This window comes from Astyanax mexicanus, chromosome 11 (assembly GCF_023375975.1).
Source record: "Astyanax mexicanus isolate ESR-SI-001 chromosome 11, AstMex3_surface, whole genome shotgun sequence".
Classification (NCBI taxonomy): domain Eukaryota; kingdom Metazoa; phylum Chordata; class Actinopteri; order Characiformes; family Acestrorhamphidae; genus Astyanax; species Astyanax mexicanus.
The window spans coordinates 4611633-4628297 of record NC_064418.1 but is presented as its reverse complement, the minus strand read 5'-3'; the positions used below and the strand labels follow the sequence as shown (position 1 = coordinate 4628297).

Here is a 16665-nt window from a genome sequence, read left to right as displayed (position 1 = left end):
AATGGGAAACATGAACATACAGCTTTTAGATAAGTGCAACAGCATTCGTACAGTAAATGTTCAATTTGTTTGGGGCATTTAGATGTCACTCCTACCTGGGGTGACTTAAATTTAGTTGTTTTTTATTACACAGGAAGAGTTAATGTAGTGTTAGGAGTCTTGCCCAAGGACTCTTAGGGTGTTCTTACACTAGGTAATCTGTGTACACTTGAAGAGGTTGGCCAAAGCACGGTTCACTTAGATTCGAGCACGGTGCGCATGCAGTGTTCGATTCTTGCCAAATCACGGAACAAGATGCACTTCTGAGAGAGGGTGCTTTTCACGGTGGGGGTATTGAATTCGGCACAACACCGGCAAGCCCACTGAGCAATGAGTAATAGCATCTTAATGGCATGCTTGGGCACGGATTGTTTAAACGCAGTGTGAGTGCAGGCCAGCCAAGGATTGTAAAGGGGGTGAAACTGACTCCTACATCATAGCAACACCTTAGCAGCCACCTTAGCACAACACAGGATCTGCACTCTCTAGTTATGAGAGGATGTACTAACTAAAGACATTACAGTCTCGGCTCCAACAGTCTCGGCTACCTCTAGGGTTGATAGCTGTGAGCTGTGCCCACCACTGTTCGCTGAACTCAACAACGTTCAGCCTACTTCAGTTTAATTTCAGCAACTACGGTACATTGCAAAGTTGGGAAAGGCTAATCTGAATACAGGTTGTTATTTTTATTATTATTATTATAGTGAAGGCCTTTCAGTGTTATCAATAAGACCTTGTTTTCTGTGCTGGTCACCACCTCAGCCAAGTAATCAATGAGGCATGCGCCGCTATCGCTGGGAAAGAAATGAAAAATAAACCAGTGATAATCCCTCAGTTAAAAGGTTATTTGGGGCGATAAAAGCTATTTTGTTAATTTATTTACTCTCTGCCGGGGCGAGATAAAGAAAAGGAACAATTAGGGAATTCTAGGTGAGAGATTTGAAAAGGGCAATGACATCGGGTTAATATTTTATAAGGGCTGATTGGCGGGATTCAGGGAGAGGCTGTATTTACAGAGGCTGGGACTCCATGATTCATCTGCTTGTTTTGGTAGGCTGCGAGTAAATGGAATAAATATCTTCATCTTTACCTTTTCCAAACGGCAAACAAAAGGCAGGCAGGAAAGGTTAATTGCTCCATTTGAGGCGAATCAAAGTGGGGTGTTCTTTTGGTAAACCCGAGCCGAACAAGCGCCGGCTGGAGGTTAACGTTTCACCCCGGGATGTCAAAATATGTCTCTATCAGACAAGTGAGCGCAAGACTGACTAGATACCAATCTTCATGCAGTGTTAAGAGGTTATTTGTTATTTGCTGCACAATTTTGCACTCCAGATTTTTTTAATAAACACTTCTTGCCTCGGCGCAGCATGTTAGCGTAAAGCTCCCGAGAGGTCTTCCTGTTCTTGACACGGATGCCGTGTGCGTATATGTCACGCAGACCCTAAAAAGCCAGAGAAACCTGTGTGTTTTGGTAAGTGCTAAACAGTTTTTCCGCTCGTATCGGCTTTCCTGTTTGAAAAAACGGAAGGGGAAAAACAGATGAGAGGGTGTATTAAATTATTGCTGCTTATTGCATTGAGGTATTGTGTGGTTCTAATCTGATTGCTTTTGCAGTGTGGTGGGGTTGGGAGGATCATGTTCCAGCTCCAACTCCTGGGTCAACATGGACCAAGGCCATTAAAGGAAGCGCGGTTCAGGGAAAGTTCAGCGCTATTTTCTTTTCACCATGGTTGCAAAACAAAAAAGAGAATTCCTACGTTTGTAACATATTTGGACACTTCGGGGGCCTGGGGCGAGCGCTGCTTTGGGTTTTCTGTTTTGGTTGCTAAATTGGAGCCAGGAATATAGGATAAGTGATTGGAGAATAAACAGAGACGGAGGGGTGGCGTTTGATTATTTGGTGTTATTACTTTTGTTACAAAGCAAGCAGAGCTTAAGATCGGCCCCACCGGGTTAAGTTCTCATACTTTTCTCTTGGGGTTTAAACACTTCCTTGATCCTTTCCTCAAGCCCGATCCGATTGGTCTGGTTCAAACCTGCTCTCTTTTAGGTAGCTGTGGCCGTTTTACAAGTGACTGCGAATGCGTTCAGTTTCCAAAATCTTTTAACAACTTGCACATTTGGATGGATGTTGGAGAAAGGTCACGATGCGGAGGACACAATAGGGAGGAGTTTTAATGCATAGTATAAATGCATGATAATTACCTGATCATAGCTGTTCAGATATGGGCATTAATATTTTAATACCAGCTCTGAATAAGCCTGGAATTTCGTGCTCTTTCAGGCTTTGTCTAAGGACTATGAATGTAAAATGTAAAATTTTGTTAGGGATAAGAGTACTGCATCTTTTCATGGTTAATGAATAATAGTGGCTTCCTCCCCAAATTAGCAGTTGTACGTAACTGGTGCAATGTCAAAAGTCATGGGACTGGAACTAGTGTCATGCTTCATGACTTTTCATTTTTACAATGTCCCATGGAAGCTACAAAGCACTGCACTGACCTTTGGGCCTTTTGCACTAAATAAGGATGTCATGATTTTTGCCAGATGCGCTTGTCTCGCTTCGCATGGACAATTCAAGCCAGATGCCACCAGTCACAATCATTACCACTCACTTTATTGTCTACTTTATTGTGTTTTATGACATATTTCCAGCACACACATGACTCATGACCTGTGGATCAAGGAACATCAACTATCACCTTGCCATGAGCATGCTGACCAACACACAAGATAACAACTCACAATGTACACAGTTGTTCAAAACTCCATCTTTTAATGATAAATGATACATGGTGGCTTCCTCTTTAGCAAAAATGTGGCTGATGAGAACTCAACATATTTACACAAGATATTTTCTTTTTACAGTTGGCCTATATAATAGGCTATATAAGGTTGATGAGGCACAGTGGATAACACCATCATGTGGGAGACTGGGGTTCAATTCCCACTCTAGGTGACTGGATGCTGTGCTACACCAAAAAAAGAGTCCTTTGGCAAGGCTCCTAACACTACATTAGCCCATTTTTTTCCCAAAAACAAGGGCATAAAAAGGATCCTGCTGTTGCTGTTGTTGGAGTTAAATATGTACTCTCCTTTTAAAGCTTTCCACTAGATTTTGGAGCATTGCTGTAAGCATTTGATTGCAGTCAGATTATAGGCATCATTCCAGAAAACATACTACACAGTTTAACTACTCACTAGGCATTAGGAATGGTGCCAATAGGTTCATGTATATTCTCTCCAGAGCGTTAGTTCTACTATATTCTATATTGTCGCTGTCCAATGAAACACACTTCACATCTCAAAAACAGCAACTTTACAGAAGAGAGAAAAACCTTGTAAACTTTCAATGGAAGTCAATCTAAAAATTGTTTATTTCAGGTCATTTTGAAGAGTTTCTATTGGTCCGTTCGTCAGGAAATTTTGGCACAGTGTGAGGGACAGTTTGTCTGTTCAAATTATATAGTAACTAAAAATCGACAAAAATGAAGATAAGTGTTTTTCATAGGACAGCGACGATATATTCTGGCAAGACTTGTCTGAAGGCCTATAGTCAGGTTGTGAGTATGTGTGCATTTGCACATCTTTGTCAGGAATTTGTACAATTTAAAATAGCTACAGTAAATGCTACATTTATTAGGAGGGATGTCCACAAATGTTTGGACATGTATTGTGATTTTCAGCTTGTCAACCATGATCATGTCTTGGTAGCCTGTTGTACTGGACTGTCTTGTAAACAGGTACAGTAACAGACGTGCAGTATATCTGTCTGTTATGACTGAGTGTGGATTATGATGCGGCGTGGGCTTACAGTAACGCAGCAGACAGGACGTACAGTACCTCAGTCACAGGAGGAGCTGATGAACCATCATTGTGCTATAATGGCCTACTTTTCAGGACTTTCTGTGCCAGGCTATTTAAGGATTCAGTACCAACAGCTTGACAAATTGTCTGCTTCATTTGTAATAGTCCAGCTCCTCTCTCCCCGTTGGCTGCGTACGTATACAGACTGTATTTGAGCAGAGACACAGCAGAGAACAGAGTACACTCACTGTATTATCAGCTTAAATATATGTGGACAATTTCTGATCTTATTTTTAAAGAGAGAGTGCATTCCATGCTGATAGATGATGGGTCTTACAGAGGCTGAAGTGCTTACCGTGAGGCAGTGCTGTTTTTTCAGTGTTCTTAAGTTCACATGTACTTTAGTTGAAGAAAGCACATCATGTGTGTGCTTGAGTAGCTCTGGGCAAGATAATATTATTTATGTATTTGTATAATTTGTATAATTCCTCTACCCTGAGTAAGATTGTATTAATTCTGTATTAATTGGCTCTAGATTAGTCTGATAAAGTGCACAGCATTGTAAATATAACTGTGACATGCAATGTACTTTATATGTAATAGGAATGTTTTAAATAATTGTCATACGGTTTAGCTATGAATGTATTCAATGATCCGTCTTAAGCGTTTGAGCTTGCTGTACCCAAAAGTACTAGGAATGCATTGGAATTATATTGCTATCAGCTGACATTAGCTTTTTTATGTGCAATAATTCAAACTGATTTTTTTTGCTGCCTTATTTATTGTACGTAATGGATTTTTTTTTTATATTTTAGCTTATTTTTATTTACTTTTATTAGTTTTAAAGTTAACCTCTTTATGTTATAATTTTTAAATATATATATTGGCATCAGCATACATTTGTAACATAAGATATCAGAATCAGCCCAAAATTCCCACATCGTTGCCGCCCTAAAAAGTACTCTCCATGTCTAGAGGATTCGGAATATGCAAAAATATACTGACCCTAATAAAGTACTAAATGCAAACAAACATAAAAAGAAAGAGACATTAACAATGTTTGTCTCACAGACATTTTTTTTATTAGCTTTTTATCAGGTTAGTTATCAATCTTCATTAAATCTAATCAGTATTGTTGATTTTTTTTTTTTTATCTTTTTTCTGGTATATAGATTAAAGAAAAGGTAACAGCATTAGTTTGACCAACAATAAGTTGTATTGAGAGATTACAGTTGCTAGATCACTTTTGAAGGCTGTATTTAACACTCACTGCACTTGTTTTATATGGTTTATAATGTGAACTTCTTAATTTAACCCTTGTGTGGTGTTTTCATTTTTCATCAAATGATACTAAAAAAATATTTTTTTTAACTCAAACTCATTGGCATTTTCTCATTTTTTGTGAAAAACATATATCAAAACACATTTTCGATAAACACACACTGTACACCCCCCCCCCCCCCCACACACACACACACACATTTATATTACATACAGTATGTTTGGCCAAGGGCTAATAAACATTGCTTCATTTGTAAATTTGAAACTAAACAAATTTTCTACTCATATCTTGAGTTGAATTCATTTTCTTTTACATTTTATTAAAAAAAACTAATAAAAAAAGAGTAGCACTTTTTAAAAGAAATGTAACATAAGAAAGGTAAAGGGCAAATATGAACCATGTAAGCTGTTTATATTGCTTGCAATTTAGGTGAAGCAAGCGTGTGTAAAACATTTTAATGTAAAATTGCTTAATTTTGCTGAATTAAATACAAATAACAAAGTAAACAAGTAACAAAAATATGAACACCACACAAGGGTTAAAATGGAAAAGATGTAAAATTATCAGACGCTGATATCAATATCAGCCACACAGTGTTAATTACTGTATCAGCTCGGAAATCCAATACGAGTGCAGTCTGTTTTTGGCAGCGTTGTACTCCCGCATTGTAAATCAGCAGTAAAGGATCCGGCGAGTGATATTCCGTAAACATGTCCTCCTGCTCTCAGGCTAAACGCCTCCTTTGTTCCCTGGTCCTGAGCTCTCGCTGGAGCTAAAGTTGATGTGACATTTTTGTCCATTTGAGGTTTTTTCCCGCTTTTTGTGTTGTTGGGAGAGAGAGGAGGGGAAAAAAGGCCTTTTACCATCACATGCCCTCTATTGAGGTCTTTCATAAATAATTCAGCCCTGTACGTTGAAAGTGATGACAGCAAAACTGTCTGCAGTCTCCGTCAGAAGATCAAAGAGGTGTTTCTGTGGGAGCAGGAATTACATTTCAGGACTTTTCTTCTGGGCTGAGGAGCTCCGCTTGTTGCCAGAGCCTCATCTGTGTGGAATGTCTTCTCACACCCGTGACCAAAATCTGATAAAGCGCTGCTTTAAGAGCACAATCCAGCTCTGAAAGGAGGAAAGTGCGAGCTCATCTCTGAGCTGACATTAACATTCTTACTTCAGGATATACGGAACTATTGGAGGCAGTTAAAACCTGCTAGTGACTGCTTGTGTAATGTTAGAGATACACACCAGAAACTGGCTGATTGGGAGATCACTGGTTCGAATCCCATTCGTGCAGCTTGCCATCAGCTGTCAGAGCCCTGAGAGAGCACATTTGGCCTTGCTCTCTCTGGGTGGGTACAGTAGATGGCGCTCTCTCTTTCCCCTCATCACTCTTTCTCTTAAGGTTGATGTCGATCAGCACAAGGCTGCATCTGTGAGCTGATGTATCGGAACCAAGTTACTGCGCTTTCCTCCGAGCATGCTGTAATGATGCTACTCGGCAGTTCTAAAAGAGGCGGAGTCAGACTTCACATGTATCAGAGGAGGCATGTGCTAGCCTTTACTCTCCTGGTGTTGGGGCATCACTATTGATAGGGGGTGCCTAATAAGTCCGTTGGGTAAATATCCTTCTAAATTGGGGAGTAAATGGGATAAAAATTGGAAAAATGTATAAAAAAAAATGATAAACTAAAGCCCAAAACAAAGTAGAGAAACTAGGGATGCGGTGAAACTTTTTTTTTGAAAATATGAAATATCAGTTGAATAATATGAATATGAATTGCTGCAATTGACTACTAAATATGAATATCAGATTAATCATTTATATTGCCGAATATTTGGTTCATTCTTATTAGAAACCAAACGATAACACCTCTAATAATATAAAGCCAAGTGGTTGTATTAAGTTACTGTAGCTTTTCTGTCAGCTCCAACAACCACTGAGATAATTCTTAGCTGACCTTATTCATCAGCAAGGTGTTTCTGTCTTCAGATCTGATGTTGGTGTGTTTTTATTGCGGAATCCTGAGAAAACTCTAGAGACAGTTGTGCTGAAAATCCCAGGAGATCAGCAATCCTAGAAATATTCCAGCTAGCCCATCTGCTGCAGACTGAAACATCACGTCACACTCTCACGCATGGTGTAATACTGTAGGCATGCTTCTAATAACAGAGTTTAGTTCAGATTTATAATTCACTCAAATGCAGCAGATAAATTGTGCAGATTATAAATTGCTGACCCAGTTTACACCTGATCACTTTATTCGTATTTGATATCAGAATTATATCTGGATAAGACCAAACCACATCAGAATAAGTAAAGTGTAAACACACTCAGATACAAATCCACAAATCCAATCACTCTGTTCTGGGTTCTGAGTTCTGGGACGTGTTTCAGCCACATATCTATATCTTTAAAACGCCTTGTGTAACCAAAACACATGTAATTATAGCCACACAAATGCTTATATTTATGTTTGTTCCATACAATAATAGAATTTTAATAAATTTAACAGAAGACACATTTGAAAAATCATGTTATTAAACTCACTTTATCATTAAAAAAAATAAATAAATAAAGTAATATAAGCATTGGTTAGATAAAGGTACTTTTTATTACTTTTTTTGTTGTTTTTACTTTACTACACTGGTCGTACAGTGATTTCACATAGCTACAGTTTTACAATATATACAAATATTTTGTGGATATTATATCATCCCAGAAATGATTGCAATAAACACTATTATGGTAAAATTTTTAGACCAATACATGCCACTGATCTGTTATACGCTTTTAAAGACAACACAACATAGGAAAATATATTGGTAAATATATACACCTGCCTAAAATATACACCTACTGCTGTGTTACACTTTTTATACCATATTTATTGTGCAAAAAAAAAAATATATATATATATAAAAAGAAAAAACTGTGGCCAGATTTGCATTTAGGCTTTTTATTTGTATTTATTTTTTTTTTTTTCTCTGCAGTCTTCAATAAATATCAGCAATTAAGCTTTGTTTAAAACTCTGTACTGTGTATTGAATCACAATTATTGAAGTACTGATTGGTCATTATTGTATGACTGGATAAAACATACAAATAATTACAATTACAAGACAATATCACGATGATCACGATGATGATTTTAACAGGATTATTAGCAAATGTGCTTTCTTCTTAACTACTTGCATTGATCCTTGAATTTCTTTCTCTCATTTTATTTACTAAAGATGTAAATAAAATGACGTATCGTTCAGGTACCCCTGCAGATAGTTGCATTGCATTAAAACTGGCCATTTAAATGGAATTAAATTTTACTATTTTCTCTAGTTTTCCCTCCAGTGTTTGCCTGTATGGAAGCCTACGCCCGTGACTGAGTTAAGCACTGCAGTTAGTCTGCTGCAGTCTGTATTTCTCTTGTCTTTTGTTTTGTGGGGAATGGTGATGTGTTATAAGGCTTTTAGTGTGCTGTGAATGGCCCCAGGCTAAGTGATATCATGAAGAGCTCACTCGCAGGGCTGCTGCCCTTGCTCCCGGTTTATGGCTCACCCTGTTTTAGTGAGCGAAGTGAAGAATTTCCGTTTCAATTTCATGCCTGTCAGGAATAAAACATGATAAAATGCAATGAAACACAGCTCATCTGCCCAGTCTTTAAATGGGCAAAACTGATGCGCATGATGGAGTACAATGGAATGTGAAGAAGTGAGCCTTCAGAAGGCCTTGTGTGTCTGCGGAAAAGTCCGCCTTCCACTAGACTGTGTTAATGAGAGTCTGTTTAGTCACTGGGAAAAGCAGCGCGAGTCAGACCTTGACTCCATGAAGGCCTCATTCAGTCACCCTCTGAATTGCTATTTAATGAATGTGATGCTGGAAAAGACATTCATATAATAGCATTCATCTCCAAACTGCAGTCCAGTTAACACACTTTTACATATTCCCTTTCCTTTTTTTGTATATACAGTATAGTACTTGTGGTTTTACATCTTTTATCAGAGAATTAAACTCTCTCTCTCTATGCTTTTACTTTTAATAAGCAAATAAATGAAAAAAAAAGAGAAAACCTGCTGGTGCATGAGCTTAAGTGATATTACTGAGTTTTATACACTCTTAGTGTATCAAATAAAGATGATTCTTTATTTAGTGGTTCTCTATGTATTTCCACTCTATAGGACCACATGTTTGCTTATTGAAGCCTTGGTTGCAAATGATATATTGATATTAATGTTGATGATTATGGCTTACAGCCAATGAAAACCCAAAAAATCAGTTTCTCGGTAAATTAAAATATTATACAAGACCAATTAGTACATTTTTGGCAGTGTGAGGAGTATGCACAGTGTACCAAGTCCTGCTGGAAAATGAAATCTGCATCTTCATAAAAGCTGTCAGCAGAGGAAAGCATGAAGTGCTGTAAGACTTTAGACTTGATAATAAAACACAGTGGATCAACACCAGCAGATGACAGACATGTCTCTCTAAACCATCACTGATCATCAGTGAATTTTACATTTCATTAGGAAATCAAGGGACCAGAGTCAGCATAATGCTCCTATAGAGTGGCATAATTCATAGTTTTGTGTAATGCAAATTATCAGTGCATCAGTACAGTAGTAAAATAAGCTTTTCTAACATGCTTTAAAAAAATTAAAAATAAAAAATATATATACAAAAGGCCAAGTCATTTAAAAAAATAATGTGCATTTTCAATCATTCCATCGAATACTGTCTGGGAGAGCCAATGGAGTCGCCACTGATCTACAGCTAAATTGTTCTATATTTATATATTTATACATTTATACATTTAGTGGGACACAGCAAAGCCTTAATGTTATACATAGTAGAATTATGGTATTTTTTAAATGATTTGTGCTCTTTAAAAAAAAAAGAAAACCCATAAAACTGCATTCAATTAATCACAATATTTGTTTGATGTTTATTTGACATATTAAAAATACAAGTATTCCTGTTACAGCTTCTTTGTTCTAAACGCATAAAAGCAGAATAAACCTTTAAATGCTTTGTTTCTAAGGAAAAAAGAAAGAAAGGTGTATGCGGTTGCATTCGCTCTCATAATGAGCGAGATTACGCTTAAAAATCAGCTTGGAGGGGCAAACCCCCCTCCCCCTTCCCCCCTCCACCCTCTACACCCATCCAGCCATCAGCTCCAGCGTGTTCTGTCATTAATCATCCGGTGATCTCGGTCACTCATTTGGAGTAATAAAAGTTTCCATCATGGACGTACAACAGGTCTGAATCATTCTGTCACACCACCTTCCAGCTAAGTCTTGTATTAAATCAAGCAAGCAGAACATTTCCTAAGGCAGCCATTGCCTTTTAATTTCCTGAAGAACCTTAAAATATCATTCATTACAAGAACTACACATATTTGGCTTTTAAAAGTCTCATAAATCAATAGTGGCCTGACTGCAATAATTAGAACAAGTTAACATGTAATTTCCAGGCCGAAAAAGCCACGCGCGCGCTCGGATTTTAGCATATGCAAACGAGGCAATTCAAATAGTGCGGGGATATTAATACCGAGGAGCAGGTAACGAGGTACGGGCTATGAATTATGCATCAAAAAGTGGTTGATCTTCAATAAAGGAAATGAATTCACCATGTAATCTAATTAGTTATGGAAGTCTATTATGTCGAGCTGCAGAAAGCAACTGTCCTTGAAAAGAAATTTATTTACAGTACATGTTAGCTCTTTGGAATGGAATTGCATTGTGGAGTGGTCTGAATGTTAACACTAACCTCGCCCCCCTCCCTCTCTCCCTCTGTTTTCTCTCTCTCTCTCCCTCTCTCCCTCTGTTTTCTCTCTCTTTCTCTCTCTCTCTCTTCATCTCTCTCTTCTCTTGCCTTGTCCCCATCCACCCACTTTATTTTTTTTATTTATTTTTTCATCCATCCGTCCATCTATTCCTCGCTCGCTTTTTCCACCTTTTCCTTTTCTCTCTCTCTGTTCATCCCCTCTGACCATAACTACCCCCACCCCCCTCCTTCTCAACTCCCTCCACCCCCTCCACCCGCCCCACTTCACTTTTGTTTTAGCTCAAGACCTGGGAGGCCTCCGAAGAGGACGCAGAGTGTTACATCGCCGGAGAACCCTCACATCATGCCGCACTCCGTGCCGGGTCTGATGTCGCCAGGAATGATTCCCCCTACAGGTAACATCCTCAGCTCAGCCCCCCCCCCACCCCTCCTCCTCCACGCCCACTCGTCCCCCAGCAGCCCCGCTGCCCGTCCGCTAAATGGCACACAGCTAAAGCTGACAGCAGCACCCAAACTACCAGTCACAGCAGTTGACCGTCCACACCACCACCCCACCCCCCCCCTCACCCACAGAATAAATCACACTGAAGAGTTCTCTTCCCCCAGGTTATTTCTCCGGATGCCGCATTCCGCCTTGAGTGGATTTTAATTAGCCCGATTAAATCCACTCGGCTGCTATATGTACATAGGCGGTTGTGATGTTAAAGTAAGCTTATCGCCACAAGAATCAACAACAACCGTTATTTTTTATGCCCTCAGTTCCCCTCCAGCAGGTCTTATTACAGCAAACGCTTTTGTTCTATTTGTGGCTGGTTTTCATTGTGGCAGCTTTGATGTTGTGCAAAAAAATAAAAAATAATAAAATAAATAAATAAAAAAAAATTAAAAAAATAAGTAAAAAATAATAGTGGCCCGATTTGCATATCGGCTTCTCGTTTTTATTTATTTTACTTATTTTAAGTCTTTTTATTTTCCCCCAGTCGTCTTCTCAATAAATCTCAGCCATTAAGCTTCATTACTTCATTAGACTCTTCCCTCATAAGCTAAATGCAACATTCCTGCGTTTGCGCCTCTTTGTGCAATTACTGAATTCTACTGAAATGTGTTGCCATGATTTTTTTCCTCAAAAAAAAAAAAGTACACACCTCAATTTTACACATTTACACATTGTGGATTCCTTCATTGCTTAAAAAATACATTAAAATGACTTACTATTTAAATCACATTTTTGGGGACATTTAATGCAAAATGTTTTACCAATTTTGGTCCCTCAACCTTAATTTTACACATCGTTGATTTCATCATAGCTTAGAAAAAACACACTGACCAACAGAAAGTCATAACACTATTTAAATTAGTGCTATAAAGATTAAAGCATTATCGCATGTGTTTAACCTGAAAACGTTAAAACATTTTTAGGTTTTATTTAATTTTAATTTTTTTCCAATTTTTTAATTTAATGCATTTTTTTAATATGGATTAAATCTCATAACATGCAGCTACTGTCTTACAGATCCCTTATCTTCTCTCTCTCTCTCTTTCTCTCACTCTCTCTTTCTCTTTGTCTTTCTCTCTTTCTCGCTCAAAATAAACAAGTAAATAAAAAATAGTGGCTCAATTTGTATATAAACTTCTCATTTTATTTTATTTTATTTTATTTTTATTAATCTCAGCCATTAGGGTTGATTTGATTTGACTCATCCCTCACACAAGCTAAATGCAGCATTTACACATTTGCACCCTTTTGTGCAATTACTGAATTTTACTGAAATGATTTGCCATGATTTTTATTTGTTTTTTGCTTTTTTGATTTTGTTTTCACTGCTGTTTCCATTGCAAAACAGAACCATCATCTTTTCACCTCCTCTTTCCAAAAACAAGGCCCCTTTTTTTGTAAAAAAAGATAAGAGCCCTTATTATTATGGGGTGGTAATTGTAATTCTGGAGCAGCATCATCACTATAGGCAATTTTAAACAATAGAAACTACACATTTTTAAATTCTTAAAGGTTTAATCTTGAGGCTATCTGTGCCCCTCCTTCATTCAAGCAGGCAAGCAGGGTCAGCCTATCAGTGTCTCATTTGAAAAAGGAAACTCGTAGGGCACGGCGCACAAGATGAGGGGCTGGCGGCCCACTCTTATTTAGCACAACACAACACAACCTGCAAACAGAGGCAAAAACACTCCTTTGATAGCCCTCCCCGCCACCTTTAAAGCGTGATAGAAGCTCTGATCTTGACATTTCGCTCCAAACTTTTGAAGAAAAGCGAATAAAACTGTGAAACTGAGATTCTGAAGTGTCTGGATGCTCATGCTCCTGGATGTCCTGTATGTTCTCTGGCTCTGGGACAGTACTGGGTAACGAGTAGTAGGTCCTAAATGTGGCTAATTTGCTTAGCTGGCTACGTCACAGTGCGCTACAGCATGTGTCATTACACAGTTAATTCATTTTTTTATGAACTGTCAGAAGCAGTTATAACATGTGTCGCATCATTGATTGGTCGCATTCAGTGAGTTCCTCCAGCGAGTGCCAAACGTTTGCTGTTTCAGCGAACTCCAAACCAAAAATGCGGCCCTGAGAAATCCTGTAACAGAGGATCTGCTCTGCTCTACTGAGGCTGAAGAGTAGAAAAGAGTAGAAAAGCAAGTCCTGCTGATCAGGAACTTAATAAAACCCACCCACATCCCACAAAAAAGAGTATACCCCAACCTTAATTAACATATTCACGCATTTACACATCAAACCTGCAGCTCTGAGATGCATCTCTGATTATATAGGTTTCATAATTTCGTTTATCACCATTGCTTTAAAAACACATTAACAAACCAATAGAAAGTCTTATAGTTTCATTTTACAGCGCATTTACAATTAAAATCACTCTCAATTATATTTGTGCTGAAAACACTAAAGGGTTTTCAAAACAAAATTATTTATTTTACCAATTTGGTTCCAAATTTCTGCTGTAATTAAATTTTTTTACAGAGCCTGGTAATGTATTATACTTTTTTATTTATTTATTTATTTATTTATTTTAAATATGGATTAAATCTCATAACTAACATCTTGTGTTACTGTCTTATGTACACCTCCCTCCTTCTCTCCTGTGGTTCAATTTCTCTATTAAAGTTTCTGCTAAGGCTTTATATATATTTTATTTTACATTTAAGAATCTATGATAAACAGCATTATGAAGTATTAAAAAAGTTAAAATGCAATTGATTACAGAAGAAAATTGTCTAATTAATTTGCATGTTTTTTTCTGTTGTGTACCTGTTTTCAATACTTTGCATGAAACGCATATAAATAAGGCATATGTAAGTGATTGACACTGCTAAAATAATTTAATTACATTTTGCCAATGTAGTGCTGATATATATATATTTAAATAACTCTTAAATTAAAACTAAAATGCATAAAACAATAAGCATAGGAACAAATATTTGTAGTTTGAGCATAAAGCAATGATTTTTGTTCTTAATAAAGCGCCATAATCATGCTCACTGTTTGTTCCAACCAGATCCAGAAAGATGGAATCTCTCATTATGACAGAAAGAGAATGAGATTACTCATGAAGGTTGTTAAATAAATCTGTTTTTTTTTTTCTTTTGTATTTTTTGTTTACAATTAAAAAAAAAAAGGAATAGGAAAAAGTATCGATTGGTTACCGGCATCAAATTCAAAGTATTGTATCGGTACAGATATCAAAATTTTAAAACGCTACCCAGCTAATCCTAGGCTTTCTTCTTTTTTCTCCTTTTATTCTCCTGATCTCTCTACTGACTCTCAGAGCAGCGAATGCCAAAGAACACGTCCCCTTAAAATGACAAATCACCTTCTTAGTGTGTAAGCGCATCGTACTGCACACCACTGTCTCTAAACATATGTATCTCCTGCTCGTAAAGCGGCGTGCGTCCCTTTGCTTTGGGAAAGGACATCTTAATTCGCTCCGCTTTGCTTTTATTATTAAAACAATGGCGAGGCTCTTGGCCTGTGGAGCAGCGGATGTGCTGCTCAGAGACTCCGTTCCCAGAGGCGCTTCACTGGCGGATGCATTACAGGCTCTTCCAAATCCTATTATTTGCTCAGGATGGACGCTCCGCACTCATGACATTTTCTGTTGCTGCAACTTAAGCTACCGACTCCAAATGTAATTCTCGGACGGGGGTGCCATAGACGCGGCTGTCAGACCTCTTAATGCAGGCGCGCCGCAGGAAATGAGCTCAGAACAAGCCCCCGTACAAAACAATTCCCCGAAACAGTCAACTTACACATACTGACTCGCAGAATCCCCTGATTTAAAAGAGGGGTTATCGATTTTACCTCGGCTAGATCTTTACGTAATAATACGTTTACCAAATTTTTACCAAAACCTTTTAAAAACAGCACCTTTTTCAAGTTTGTTTCCAGTGTCTGATGTTTGGAAACATAACAAACCTTACTGAGTTACCTGTAACAGACTGAGAATTCAGTGGTAAAAGCTAGGGCTGCACGATATTGGAAAAAATGCACATCGCAAATGTTCTTTTTTCGACGATATATATCGTGATATTAAACAATTCAGGGCCCATGACTTCACCAGCCCCGCCCCCACCCATGTCTCGCATCCGGACCAATCAAGAGCTGAGTCAGTGCCAAGCTCTCAAAACCCAAGGAAAACAACAAAACAACAGTAATCCGCCCTTTAATCAGGCATTTAAATGTATTTTTTTAAAAGGTATATCTGCGCAATATCTGCACGTGTCCAAACCTTCCCTAGTTTCCACAAAGATCCCGTACTTCACTGTTAAGGAATTCACAAAATCAATAGAGATCGCCATTTCAATTTAAGATGTATAATACTGTGCTAGCTAAAGCTAAGGCTAGCCAATTTAGCCAGATAACTGTTAGCAGAGACACAGCTAAAGCTAGCTATGACTTGATTTACCCTGAACTGGTTATTTTCTCAGTTTAACTTCAAAAAACGAGTGAAGAGTAATGTAAAAGTCAAGACATAGCTATTTAAACTAGCCTTCTTAGCTTAGCTAGCTAAAGCTCCCTACTGCAGGGAGCTTAGTCTTACAAAAGTGTGCACTTAAAAGAGCGTACAATTAACGGTTGTGTTAACATTCATTTTGTGTCTGATTTGATATTATAGATTAACTCTTGTGTGGTGTTCGTTTTCATTTTTCATCAAATGATACAAAAAAAATATTTTTTCTAACTCAAACTCATTGGCATCGGCTCATTTTTTGTGAAAAACATATATCAAAACACATTTTCGATAAACACACACTGTACACCCCATCCACACAACTCCCACCCCCCGCACACACACACATTTATATTACATACAGTATGTTTGGCCAAGGGCTAATAAACATTGCTTCATTTGTAAATTTGAAACTAAACAAATTTTCTACTCATATCTGGAGTTTAATTCATTTTCTTTTACATTTTATTAAAAAACTAATAAAAAAAAGAGTAGCACTTTTTAAAAGAAATGTAACATAAGAAAGGTAAAGGGCAAATATTAACCATGTAAGCTGTTTATATTGCTTGCAATTTAGGTGAAGTAAGCATGTGTAAAGCATTTTAATATAAAATTGCTTAATTTTGCTGAATTAAATACAAGTAACAAAGTAAACGAGTAACAAAAATATGAACACCACACAAGGGTTAACGTGGACACAAGAGAAAGTTCAGAACACTTTATATAACAGAATGTTTTTTTAAGACACTGGTTGGAATGTGAAATGTGAAGAAGGATGCTGTGCCCACATT

General features: G+C 37.7%; 1 protein-coding gene across 4 annotated transcripts in view; it reads left to right on the top strand.

Annotated features, from left to right (window-relative positions):
• The window catches only part of dachd (dachshund d), a 173097-nt gene that overhangs the window by 66384 nt on the left and 90048 nt on the right, over nucleotides 1–16665 (top strand). For all 4 annotated transcript variants that reach the window (XM_049484720.1, XM_049484719.1, XM_022680623.2 and 1 more), the window contains exon 2: nucleotides 11184–11299. In XM_049484720.1, coding sequence (XP_049340677.1) covers nucleotides 11184–11299 — 116 coding nt within the window. The remainder of the gene's footprint in view (nucleotides 1–11183; nucleotides 11300–16665) is intronic.